The 13624-nt window shown below is 44.5% G+C and overlaps 1 protein-coding gene across 3 annotated transcripts in view; it reads left to right on the top strand.

Annotated features, from left to right (window-relative positions):
* Camk1d (calcium/calmodulin dependent protein kinase ID) overlaps positions 1-13624 on the top strand; it is a 387368-nt gene that overhangs the window by 337698 nt on the left and 36046 nt on the right. For all 3 annotated transcript variants that reach the window (XM_026408567.2, XM_026408566.2, XM_026408565.2), the window contains one exon: positions 147-273. In XM_026408567.2, coding sequence (XP_026264352.1) covers positions 147-273 — 127 coding nt within the window. The remainder of the gene's footprint in view (positions 1-146; positions 274-13624) is intronic.

Raw genomic sequence — 13624 nt, 5'->3', positions numbered from 1 at the left:
GTGCACCTGCTGTGCCTAAAGGTCAAGGACTTTCTTAAGTATGAACAGGTTTTGCAGTTTGGTGAGGAGTTTCCCATACTTAACCCAGCTTTAAACATGATTTTAAAAAAATAATAATAATTTTCATCTTTCTCTTTTTTTTCTAGCCTGAAAATCTGTTGTACTACAGTCAAGATGAAGAATCCAAAATAATGATCAGTGACTTTGGATTGTCAAAAATGGAGGGCAAAGGAGATGTGATGTCCACTGCCTGTGGAACCCCTGGCTATGTTGGTAAGCAGAGCATGTGCACGTGTGTGTGTGTGTCCCCACGTCAACTCCTTGGGTCTTTTTAGGCATTCGAGTCTGGCACATGATCACAGTGGCCTTCATTTCTCTTGAGGGAAGAATAAAAATATTGAGAGACACTGGAACAAGTTAGCAGGGAAGTGATTTCCCCTGAAAACTTTTAACAGTCGAGTATAAATCCTATTTGATTTGATTGGGAGCCCAACTGGAGGCCTGCAATTATTTTGGATGAATTCCCGGATTCTAATACCAGAAATATTGCATGTATCTATTTTTGAGTGATTTACAGCGAAACATTGAGATTACAATGAGGTGCAGACACAATAAAACATTCAAAATGTTGAGATAGATGCCGCCAGAGAGGAAATATTGATACGAGGAACCTGGTTCAAACCGAGATGAAGTCATTCTCTTGAGATAGCCCATCCTGATCTGTACTGGAATTATTCAAGCTTTTCCTAAAATCAGAACTGCAGATCCTGTGCCACACATACAAAATGCAGAGAACGTACTGACAGATCTGAACGTTTGAATGCTGAGCTTCATCTTCTGTCTTCCGGGACTTGGAGGGAGGCCATAGGAACTATTGGTCATCTTTCCGTTACTGGAACCCACTGTCTAAGAGAGTCAGCTTCTGAAGGGAAAAGATCTGTTTTGACTTAGAGTTTTGGAAGCTGCAGTCCATAATCAGTTGGTCCTGTTGCTTTTTGGGACAGTGGTGAAGCAGCACCTCATGGGGGAGCCTGTGGGAAAACCATTCACCTCATGGCTGACACATGAAAGAGGAAGAGACTGGGGTCTGAATATCCCCTTCAAAGGCACATGACCAATGACCAGAACACTTCCCGCTAGGCCCCACCTCTCGTAAATTATCTATTATCTCCCAAAAGCACCATAGGCTAGTGACCAGATCTTTAACACAAAGGCCTTGGGGGACACTTCTCCACACCATAGCAAGAACTCTTGGTGAATATGTTGAGACCTTTGTTTATATCCATGTGTTCACTCGCTCAGCACAATGCCTACTGGGAACCCCACTTCATTCTGAACCCAAGGGTGAGGTTGTGAACAAGGAGGACACAGAGCCTACCCTCCCGGAGCTTGCTTTATAGTTGGAGTGACAGAGAGAAACAAATAAATGGGACCATTTCAGATCATGAGTGCTAGGAAGAAAATAAAACTGAGTGCACACGGTAGAGTAACACAGGGCGAGAAGGAGTTAGGACTGACTTTAGGACCAGGAGGAGACATGGGCACTTATATAGGTAACAGGAATAGGCCAGCCACAGATGAGTTAGGAAGGTGGGGTTCCGGGCAGAAGATGAGCTTGTGCAAACACCCAAAGATAGGGTGTGTGTCTCAACTACACATATCTGAGAATAAGGGGGAAGGAGACTGGAAAATGGAGAACAAGGCTGAATTCTTGTCACGTAAACCCTGATGGCCATTCTCCATGAGGACAGTGGGTGAGCCCCCGGAAAGAGGAAATAGTACCACCTGACTTGCATCCTTCCTGTGCATCTTTGGCACCAACCATGCAACCTTCCCAGGGAGCTAAAAAGAGTTGGCCTCAAACTCTGGGTCCAGAGGTACCAGAGCACTGTGGGAAATTCCCAGCGAACTTGCAGCCCCTTCATGGCCCTTTAAGGCCTGGCAAAATCAGGGTGTCATGTCAAACTGGCAACTGTTTGATTCTCAGAGTAAATCAAAGAAAGGAAGAAAAGAGAAGAGGGAGAGGAATAGGTAGTAAAACAAGAGAAGGGAAGGGAGCAGATGGAGAAGGAGGGAGGCACATGGCATAAAAGTGGGAGGGTGGAAAAGCTGTGGGGAGCTCTCCCATGGAAGGCTCCTGTCCCTGGCTGGTGACTATGCACAGGAGCGAGAGTGGGAGATGCTCGGACCAGTTTTTGTTGTTTTTCTGGGACTGGAGATTGAACCTAGGGGCACGCTACTCCTGAGATGCATCCCCAGATCTTTGTATTTTTATTTTGAGATGGAGTCACCCTAAGTTGCCTAGCCTGGCCTTGAACTTGGGATCCTTCTGCCTCGGCCTCCAAGTAGCTGGGATTACAGGCTCATGCACCTGGTGTAGCTCTGAACATTTTTAAGAGGCCAGTGTAGCCGTGAAGGAGAGCCACACACAGTCAGCGATCTTTTCTCCCAGGATAGGACAGAAGAGAGGTGCTGGGTTTGGATTGTGGAGCGAGACATGTATGCCAGGGGCTGGGCAGAAATGCGGGAGTGTGTGGTGTGCAAGCAGCAGATAAAAATGAATGAGACAAGCCTATCCTCCAGCTTCTGGAAAAGATGGGCAGGGATACTGTTCCAACCACAGAGAATTGTCGCCATTAGGAAATGAGAAGGCCTGTTAGGTCATGGCAGGGGCCCATCTCCTGGTCCCGATGCTGTGTTCTTTTCAGCAATGTCCCCAGGCCAAGCTACTTACCCCAGGCCGTGGAGCTCCTGATGTCCACTTTCCACTCCAGGGACTTGGCTCCTGGGCTGTGATTTAAATGTTCTGACTAGGAGTGTGTGTGTGTTTACACGTGCATCTCACTGTTGTTCTCATTTGGGGCTCTGATGTTGAAAAGCTCTAGCACTTTCTAGATTGATTTTCGCTCCTGTGCCTGTTGGCAAAACCCATGGAATAGAGGTTTCCATGTGTCTCTAAGTGACTGCCACCTGAAGGTCTGGTTCTATTTGCTGCTGTGTCAAGCAATAGTAATCCAGAAGCAATGTTTAGAAGGGTCCCCTGCTTTAAAGGGTGGCTGGGCAAGCCATTGCATGATTCTGCCATCAGCTACAGAGTTTTGTTTTGTTTTGTTTTGTTTTGTTTTGTTTTTGAGGGGATAAGGGAGAGAAAGACTGTGGGGGATATAGTAGCTTTCCAGTTTATTCATATTTACTGAGCATTGAGACTCCTTGAGAGTCTGACCTTGTAGTGAACGTATAGAGGGGACACAACTTCAGAGCAGAGAAGGGGCTGTCAGAAGAGCTCATATCCTCACCAACATCCCTTGGGCAGTCATAACCTGAGCTGGAGTCATTTCTAGCCCCCATAATCTGCATGGCAAGCTCCTATTCAACCATCAAAACCCAGCTGAAATGCAACCTCCTTTTAGGTGCTTCCTTCAATCCACATCCTTTCCCATCTTGTCCTACATATTTTTCTTGGTCCTTTGCAGTATGGTGGCTCTGCTTACCTTGCCTTAGAGTTTATGTTTATCTGTGCCTCTCCCCAGCACCATGGGTATTTTTCTCAATCATTAATTAACTCTTATTCATCTTTGTATGGATACTTGTTGAATTGAATCAAAGCACAAAATTCATAAATATTAGCAAATTTTCTTTGCCTCCTCCCCTTCCATTCATGCAACATGCCTTTATTGAGTTCCTACTGTGCACTGTAGTAACAGGGATTTGGATGCAAATCTGAGTAAGATACCCTCTCTGCCTTCAAAATGTTCAGTGTTGTGAGAGACAGGTAGTCAGGTGAACTTGACAGTGTACATTGAGTGCTACATTCATCTTCCATGGAAGAATTATTGATTTCGTACCTTCCATCTGTTTGAGGCACTGGCAATGCGTCAGTAGAAAGAAAAAAGAGAAAACCAGACAAAAATCCTCATCTTTCTGGCCCTGCATTCAAGGGGGAGGGAGATACGCTATAAGTCAATAGCTGAGTAAATTAATGTATCTGTTAGATGGCAGTAAGTGCTACCGGGAGAGATAAAGTGGTGGAGAGGATAAGGGTGTGCATGTGTGCACGTGCCTGTGTAGGGGTGTGATCAGGCAGCCATCATTAAGGTGACACAGGGTAAAGATTTGACAGAAGTGAAGGAGCTAGCTAGGCACGGTGGTGCACACCTGTAATCCCAGCGGCTCAGGAGGCTAAGGCAGAAGGATCTTGAGTTCAAACCCAGCCTCACTAACTTAGCAAGGCCCTAAGCAACTCAGTAAGACCCTGTCTCTAAATAAAATATAAAAAAGGGCTGGGAATGTGGCTCAGTGGTTAAAGCCCCTAAGTTTAATCCCTGGTACCAAAAAAAAAAAAAAAAATTGAAGGAACTGACCATGTTGATATTGGAGGGAACACATCCAAGCACAGCGTCACGGCCCTAAGGCAGAAGTATGTGAGAAAAGAGCAAGGACTAGCATGAACAGGGGGTGAGGAATAGAAGACCAGAGAAGTCAGGGGCTGCAGATGTACAGACCAGGACTTGGAAATCACTGTAGAGACTTTGACTTTGGCTCAGGATGATGCCCAGCCATTGGAGGCTCTAAGTTAAGGGAGGTCATGATCTGAGTTTTAACAGGATCCTCCTGGGATGGAGCCTGGGATCAGGATAGACGGCAGTGGGGAGGGGCCAGGGTGGGAGAAGAGAGACCAGCTAGAAGGGCTGAAATAATATGGGCCTGGACCAAGTTGGTAACAACAGAAGTGATGAGACACTGTCTGATTCCAAATATATTTCCAAGTCAAGGTCATGAAGATTTTCTGAGATATCGGAAGCGGGGTTTTGGTGAGAGAAGTCAAGGATAATTCTAGGTTTTCCAGCCTGAACATCCAGAAGGGGGGCTGTTGCCTTCAATTGCGAGGGAAGAGCCTGAGAATTGAGCAGAAGTTTGCAAATGAGTTTGCTTCTGATTTGTGCAGATTGCTGGGTCACAACATTCTGGTCACAATATTTTCGTCAACTGGTCAGTGCATGACCTTGTTTTATGTGTGTTTCTGTTAAAATCACTTTTTAAACACACATTGTTGATTCATTAACACTGGAGGCAGAGCTGACAGCACTACCACTCATGCCTGAACTAAGTTTGTCCAATGGAGGAATATTCTCCAGAAGGCACAGAACAGCCCTCTTGTTCTCAGAAATGCCAGACAGTTCTTCAGCTGTGTGCCCTGGGGGTTTCTGTCTGCTCCCAGGCTGGCACATTCAGATTTAAAAACAAATTTGTGTATGCCGTACAAAAAAATGCCCCCCCCACCATGGCTTCTACAGCTTTACAGCTTTAGTTCAAACTCATTATAGTTAGAGGTGTTGGTTTCAATTTGTGAAACCTTGTTTTATTATGGCTATTATCTAAATGACTCTTCAGCTTAATAGTTAATTCTACCAACATCAAGTTATTACTTTAATTTAAAGGAACTCTATAACAACAATGAAGAGACAATGAAGCAGAACTGTTTTCCCCCAGTGACCCTCAAGCGCACCTTGCTCTAGGAGAAGGCAACAGGAATCTAAGCACTTTGAACTTTGCCCTTTTATATGTAGCAGCTGCTAGGATTTTATCAGGAGCCATGGCCCGTGGAGACAAATGTCATTTCACTGATAGGAGATTGAGACATCCCTCCAGCCAGGTCACTGTGTTCCTGCTGCAGGCGACTTGGAGGACTGGCTCTATCTAGAGGTTCCCCAATAGAACGTGGCAAGTGTGCAGTACAGATACTTGTATGGTAGCATGTTTCAAATATGATGTGACTCACGTACCTTAGAAGCAACTTGAAAATGCAGGTACAAGAGGGATTGCCAAGGGCTGGAATAACCAGGGGAAAACTCATGGAGAAAGTGGAATTTTAAGGAAGGATAGAATTCACACAAAGATATGGACAGTTAGCAATGTAGAAGAAGCAGGGGGACAGAGGCTCAGAGTCACCATCTGCTACTTGTAGGATCTGGAGAAATGAGCAGGCTTGGAGAGAAAGCTGGTACAGATTAGTAATTGCTGATAATTTAGGAGAAGTGATGGACCCATCTGGTGGAAATTAGCTTCTTAGAACAACATGTTAGCTGTCAATATAATATTGACCTGGATATGGAATCCATTTAATTTAAGTCAAGAATAACATTCCCTTTGTTGACATCAATAAGAAGCAAAATTCAGAGCTAAGAAATTTAGTAAATTACTTATATTGCCTGCTCAATTACATTAATTAAAATATCCAAATGTATTCTCTTGACTCACTGAACATCAACAGTAAGAGACAGAATGCATGTGTTTCAATCATGTAATTGATAAGAGATCAGAGATGACAAATGTACTCCGATTTGGTAGAGAAGAGCCTGATGTTTTGTTTTTTTTTTTTCCTTAATGTTGCAATTTGCACACTGATAGGATTGCTGGGATCCTCTGAAACCAGAAAGAAAACTAAACTCTTTCAACAGAACTTCAAATCTTTGTCTATAGATCCAGTGTCAAAGTGTCTTCAAGAGAAAGGCACCATGTTGCTCTCCTACCAGGGTGATTTCCCCCATCTTCACTTTAGAGAGAGGAGGCTGATAATGGAGGTTTTAATAACTTTGTGATGTTTCTGAGCTAAGTGAAATTGTTTTTTTCATGAAGCCTGGTTGAGTGCTGACTGATCACTCTGCAGTATTTCCTTTGGAGGGCACAGTAACTGTTTCAGGATTGGACTTTACCTGGAAGTAGGAGAACACCACCTTGGTTCTGGAGATGGTGGCTGATGGCTAAGTTACTGTGGCTGTCAGGGCAGGGACCAGGGTGGCCCTCTTTAGTCTGTCTCTGACTGAACTTGCCTAAAATAGTTTAAGCACGTTTCATCTTGCTCTTCTGTAAATGGAGATGGAGAACAGTTGGTCAGCAAGCTCAGAGTGTATTTTCGTCCAGTTAGAGGAATGCCCTTAATGCAGGGATCTCTGCATTTTTAGAACTTGACGTGAGACTTGAGATTAGGATGAGCTCTTGAAAACCATGGCATGGGAATGGGGACCTCCAGCCTCCAGGTAGCAAAGTATAGTTGGTGGCCGTCACAGCAGAGGACCTGAATGTGAGTCTCCCTGCCATTGGTTTGGTCCGAGAGAGGTCAAGGCTCTTGACTTAAACACCTGGGCTCTCAGTTTCTCTTATGTAAAGTAAACAAGCTGAACTCTGTGTCCCCTTTCTTCCTCTGTTCTAATATTATGTGTCTATAGTTATGTGACTTTGTGTCTTTTAAGTATGTAAGTATCCACATGTCAAGGAGAATGGCTGTCATTTTCTTATCTTCACTCAGAACAGACGAGAAGAAACTGAATTAAGTTGATGGCCATCCCTCATTTCTGTCCCCGACAGCCTGATAATCTCTGTTCTTTTCATGTCCCTCATAGCTTCTCTGCCCCAGCCCTTCAAAGCTCATCTTCAGTGCGGTGGTACCCCGGGCCCTGGTAGAGCTTGGTTTTCACCGTTTCACCCCTAAGTGCCATATTTTAGTCCTGATTGGAAGCATTACATCATTGCTCTCCTCCTCTCAGACTGTTAGTGTTGAAACGGGATTTTATGTAACTGATAAATTGTCCTAGGGGCAGAGGAGTAGGCGGAGGATCCAGATAAGAATGTTCTCTTTCCTTCCTTGTCAGCAGCCACTTGGTGACAGCCCACAGGGAGCATCTCAAACCATAACATGTGTGAGATGCAACACCAGGTGCTGCTTCCACCCCAGTTTTACAGAGGAGTGGGCTCCCTGCCTGGAGAGACGTGTAGGGTCTCTTCCTGGACACAAGCAAACAGATAGGCACAAAAAGTTCATCATTAGGATAAACCCTGCCTTTGAGGATCCTCTTCCACATGTACAATTATTTTTGATAAATCTTTTTTGGAGGGGGGGAGGCGGGGCCAGCAGTCAAACCCAGGACTCCACCATGAGCTACACACTTACCTCTAAATCACTCTTTTTTGGAGTTGTAGGAATTTTGATGTCTGTTCTTTTTTAAATTATTATTGGTACATTATAATTATACAAAATAGTGGGATTCATTGTGATATATTTATAAATGCGCACAATTTAGTTGATTTCATTGCCCAGTATAGTCCCATTCCCTCTGCCTCTCTCCCACAACAACCCTATCCTCCACTGGACTGGTTTACTTTCTGTTGTCAGGAACATCTTTGGGGGGGTGCTGGGGATTGAACCCAGGGCCTTGTGCATTTGAGGCAAGCACTCGACCAACTGAGCTATCCCCAGTCCTGTGAACATCCTTTTTTATCCCCTTTTTTCCTTCTCAACACAGCATTTCTAAAGCACAGTCTCTCCTGCTGGAATTATTCTTAGTGATTCTCCTCGAAACACTTGATGTTGGGATGGAGTTCACAGTTTCTGAACTGGTACCGTTTTGTTGTGATGGAAAGGAGGGTCAGCAGCATTTTGTGGCTCCTTGTCCTCCTTCCTCCTCCTCCTCCTCCTCGTCCTCCTCCTTCCTCCTCCTCCTCCTCCTCCTCCTCCCTCCTCCTCCTCCTCCTCCTCCTCCTCCTCCTCCTCCTCCTCCTTCTCCTCCTCCTCCTCCTTCTCCTGCTTCTCCTTCTCCTCCTTCTGCACCCAAAACATTGGGATGACTATAGGAGTCATCTTAATTTTTAATTGTTGCTTCTTGTCAGGTTTCAAAAGTCGGGATTGACCTAAGTGCAAAGTAACCATCACTAATGGTCACAAACCAGACAGGTGGGAGGCTGAATTCTTGGAGCACCTGCAAGGATCGTGCAGAAGAGTTATTTGTTGCCACGTCGCCCTGAAATGCCTTACTTAGACATTTATGTCCTCCAGCCCACCGGATTCCAAGTCTCTCCCACATTTCAAAATCCCAGCTTCCCCCCAAACCCCACCACTCCCTTCCCAGTCCTCAGCCTCGCTCTTCCACTCACCAGCTGCGTCTTGGCTTGGGTAGCATTTGACAGTACTCCCGGCTCAGATCAGCATGGTAATTACAAAACCAGGAGAGTGCTTTCATGGGGACTTTCCAGGCCTGTGGTAAAATTTAAGGAAAATCAGATACTAGGAAAATCAGAGTACTGCTCCTTAGCTAGACAGTTGTAGTAAATTACAGCTGTCGGTGAAGAATGAGAAACGGCAAAGGAATCTATACCTTCAGGAAGAGATCAGAGCTGTCCCAAGAACCTTCCACTCCTCTTCTGAGACTCTGGGTGGAAGAGAGGCCATGGGTAAGGAATGAATAACTCTGTGTTTCAGCTAGATCCAATTTGCCCCCAATCCACATCACAAAACTCTAAATGTGGAGGAAGCAATAGCTGTTTACTATGGCGTTCACAGGAAAGCCCCTCTTTATGGAAATTTTTCCTTCTCTCTAATGTCCCTGCTTCGGACAGTTCTACTGCCAGGAAGCAACTCTGACCAGGCACTTCCAACATTGCATCCTGTGGTGGTAAAATTCTTACTGAAGCCAAATTCTCCCCAGAAATGTATATCTGCATTCTAACAACACAAAAGCTAGTGTTGGTTCTCCTTGATCTCTAAAATTGTTAATTACCTTCTTCAAGCAGGCCACTGTCATCTTTCTCTTCTATTGTTTAAAAGAAAGCACCACTTTGACCTTCAGTGTCACTAATGTTTTGACATTGGATTTATACAATTGTCTCTCATCACCAGCAAAGGGAACTGTGTTTCTTTTCTTCTTTCTTTTTCCTTTTTTCTTTGAGGCAGCGTCTCGCCAAGTTGTCCAGGCTGACCTCAAACTTGCAATCCTCCTGCCTCAGCCTCCCAAGTAGCTGGGATTATAGGTGTGTGCCATGACACTTGCCTGAGGGCTGTGATTCTTCCCACCTCTTCCTGAAGGTCTGGCAGACCACCTGTGACCCAAGTGTCTAGCTCCGAATTTGTATCTAATGATATTTCTTAAGAGGAGGCCTCGCAGGCAGCTCTCCAGCTGAGCTCAAGTTCATTCCCATGAAGGTACTCTAGGACAGAAGGGTAGGTGCCCCCGAAGAGGGGAAACTGAGGCATGAACAGATAATTTTTAAAGATATACTAGCACCGAGCCACACCTTAATTCGGTCCTCTGATTCAATCCAGGAACTGAGATCATAGGTTTTTATTTAGAGTAAAATCAGTACTTTTAGAGTTTCATTCAGAATAATTTGACTTAAAAATCAAAAACACCTCTCCCATCTTGCCTAATGGGCTCCTCTGTCTTGGCCTCAGCCTCTTCCCTGGCTGTCGCTGGTTCTGGTTACTTCTGTGGTTTGTGTCTGAGCTCCCTATAAGACTGGAGCCAGGGTCTGCTGCTCCACCCCAGGGAGGGGCCCAGGGAGGCCCTTCGCTAGCTATTGGTTAAATGACTGAATAAAGGGAGAAATATTTTCCAGGTCCTGTTGGGGCTGCTCCCTCCTCTTTGTGTTCCAGCCCAGTCATCTTTGAAGTCCTGAGAGGAAGCATAGATCAAATATCCAAAGAGGAGAATGAATCACCTGGACCGTGAATTTAGTGACAGGGTGAGGCCTTCTCGGTTTCCTGCACCCTCCCCTCAGAAACTGCTCTGTGGCGTGTGCTTGGGTGCTCAGGAAAAGGGAAACTGCTTTTTCTACTTTATGAACTCAGGAAGATTGCTTACAGTGCCCCATCCCCAGAAGGCTCTCTGCTTTCCCCATTTTCTTCTCTCCCCTTCGGTAAGGAAAATCAGCAATTAAGTTGTTTTTAAAAACAAAATGAAAGCTTCCGGAAATTCTTTTTTTTTTCTTTTTCCCTTCCTCAAATCTCTGGAGTCCTTCCCTTTACCAAGAATACTTCCTGTAAATCCACATAAAATAGCTTGGTTTATAGAAGGCATTGCCCACGAACTGGAATTTTCCATAAGTGGGTTGGAGGCAGATCTCACAGTAGTAAATCCAGTTATTTAAAATTCTAAACCTACTGTTTTCTAAATTGCCCAAGTTAGGCCCAGGGACTCAGGAGTACCGCAGCTGTCCACAGAGATCTCTGATGGCTCAGGGGAGGCTCTGCGGAGGCTGCAGGGTTCACACGGAGATGAGCTTGGATTTACAGATGTCAACTAAGGAAGTTTCCAACAGGAATAGTACCTGAGATCCGAACAGGAAGGTGGTTCTGGGCACTCATAGAACAGAATAGCTTGGCCTATTAGTTTTAAACTTAATAATTCTGAAATCCCTTTAAGAGTTTTAAAAGAAGAGTGACAAACATATCCATTTTTAGAGAATTAGGAAAGTTCTGTTTCTTTTAAGGCCCCAAATTCTTGTCAGAACTCATCAGTCATGCAAATATATTTAGAGGTCAATTTTGCCTTTACTTAATATAGGGATATCCCAATAGATCATGGCTGGCTTTCCAAAAATCAATTTGTCTCTTTTCTTCTATTTTGTTTTTCCTGTACCTACTCACCAAAAATATTTGGTGCAGTGAAATTTATTGGTAGCTCTGATGTATGGAATTTGGAAAACATCTTCCCGTAGGAATAATGGCATGTGTGGTGACTGGATTGGGTTCAGTGGCTAACCACATGTTAACCACTAGAATGTGCTTAGCCCTCAACATGCAGTGATTAGAGCATGGCCCTGTTCTCCAGTGCCTTCAAGTCTGGTGTTTGACAGTGTGAGTCACACACAGCAGTAAAGTGTGTTTAAGACACATTGGGAATCACGGGTGGCTAGCGTGTTGCAGGATTTGAGCCAATGGACTTGGGAACCCGACCATCATGCCCTGTGTGTCACTCAGAGCTTCCCCGACCCCAGCCTCGCTCTCTCTAAGTCTAAAGGGCTGGCTTTGGCCAAGCCTAAGAGATGCTTAGGTTAGACCTGCCATTTACTTTGCATATGTCCATTTCAACAACTCCAAGTGGGTGAGTCTCTTTATGGGGCCCGACAATCCCTAGGGACTTGGTTACATCATCCACATAAGGAGGGATGCATGTGCCCCTATCCACTGGTGTGGCTGTCCCTTCAACTGTGGTTGTGCCAGGAACATAAGCCCTTTCCTGCTTTGCCTGTTGGCTGATGGCCTCTCCACTAACCAGGAGCCTTTTAATAGCTACTGTCTTTGTCAAGAGCTCCAGTGAAGTTATTCCAATTTTGAAAGTCTCCCTCTTTGGGTGGGGAGTCCTTGGCAGGGCCTCCTGCCACATCAAGATTCTTAAAGGAAAACATTATTTCTCCTTTATGAAGCAGTTCGTCAGCATCTCCAGGCAGCCTTGTGAGAGTGTGGCCCAGAGAGCCTTGTCATTTTCCAAGGCCCTGCATAGACTGTGTTCTGCCCCTCGTGGGCCCAGGGATTCATTTGTCTTCCCAAAGTTTGTCAAGTGGATGCTTGCCATATTTTAGAATTTCCGAGGAATTCTTGCCAAGCAGCGTGAGACTGATAACACAATACCAAGGAGTTTAACTGGTTCTCACCATGAAAACATACCTCTAAAAAGATCAGAGGGAGATGTGAACTCCCCAGTGCTGCCTGCTACACTGCAGCTGAAAGGAACCAGGAAAATGGGAGTCAGTCCGCCCAAAACAGCCCCTTCAATTCAGCAGATGGATGAAACAGCAGAGCCAATTCCAGAACACAGGAGGAGAGCAAGAAAAACCATCCTCCAGGTCTGGGAGTTCACCATGATTTGGTCGGCACATTACATCACCAGGGTTTTGAAGATTGTCTGAGAATTTATCTTTTTTCAAGAATTCTTATGAGATGAAAAGAAGCTCTTGGAAGTGATCTAGGTAGGCTTTCTCAAACAGGGTTCCAAAGGATACTTGGTTCCTGCAATCACATTACAAGTCAAATTCAGGCCATTGGTGTATGGGTCATTATTCAGTTTTCAGAGTATTTGAAGGTGATGGGAATGTTACTTCTGAAGCTATTTGCTTTATCTTTCATCATGACATTACACTTGTATCTTCACCCCTGCGTTTGTTTCCAAGTACAATTAAGATCCTCACCAGAATGCAGACACTTTGCTCACAGCCAGTTGGTTTAAAAGTAATTGTATGTTAGCCAGGCCACGTGGCACACGCTTGTAATACCAGCAGCTTGGAAGACTAACGCAGGAAGATCCAAAGTTTAAGGCCAGCCTCCGAAATTTAGCAAGGTCATGTCTCAAAATAAAAAAATTAGAAACCCAAACAAAAAATCAAAATATTTTTTTTAAATTGTGTTGTAGACATAACCCAGATACAACACAACAAAGAGAACAAGAAAAGTTTGGCACAAATACATGGATTTCTGCACACAATATTATTATCCTAATATTTATTCATAACTTAGAACTTTCCCCCTAACATCCATCCATGTTACTGATCCAAACCAGAAATTGTTTTTAACCACACATTTGATGTTATGAACTTTATCATTTAAGCAGAATCTCACAGTTTAGGACTTAAGTATAGTCTGTGGCTGCGAGGATCTATTTAACATCTCATGTAACATCCAAGCTCCAAGCTACATAAAAGTCAGCCACTTGCTTTTCAAGTCTTTGCTGTGTCTTGCACAACTGCGCAGTACGTTGGTTGGTGAATTTGCGAGACTGAAGGTGAAATGATTTATATGAATTGACCTTTATTTTATTTATTTATATGCAGTGCTAAGAATCAAACCCAGTGCCTCACA

Source organism: Urocitellus parryii, chromosome 9 (genome assembly GCF_045843805.1).
Source record: "Urocitellus parryii isolate mUroPar1 chromosome 9, mUroPar1.hap1, whole genome shotgun sequence".
NCBI classification, from domain to species: Eukaryota; Metazoa; Chordata; class Mammalia; order Rodentia; family Sciuridae; genus Urocitellus; species Urocitellus parryii.
The sequence above is the reverse complement of the archived record's forward strand: the minus strand, read 5'-3'. Positions and strand labels throughout refer to the sequence as shown.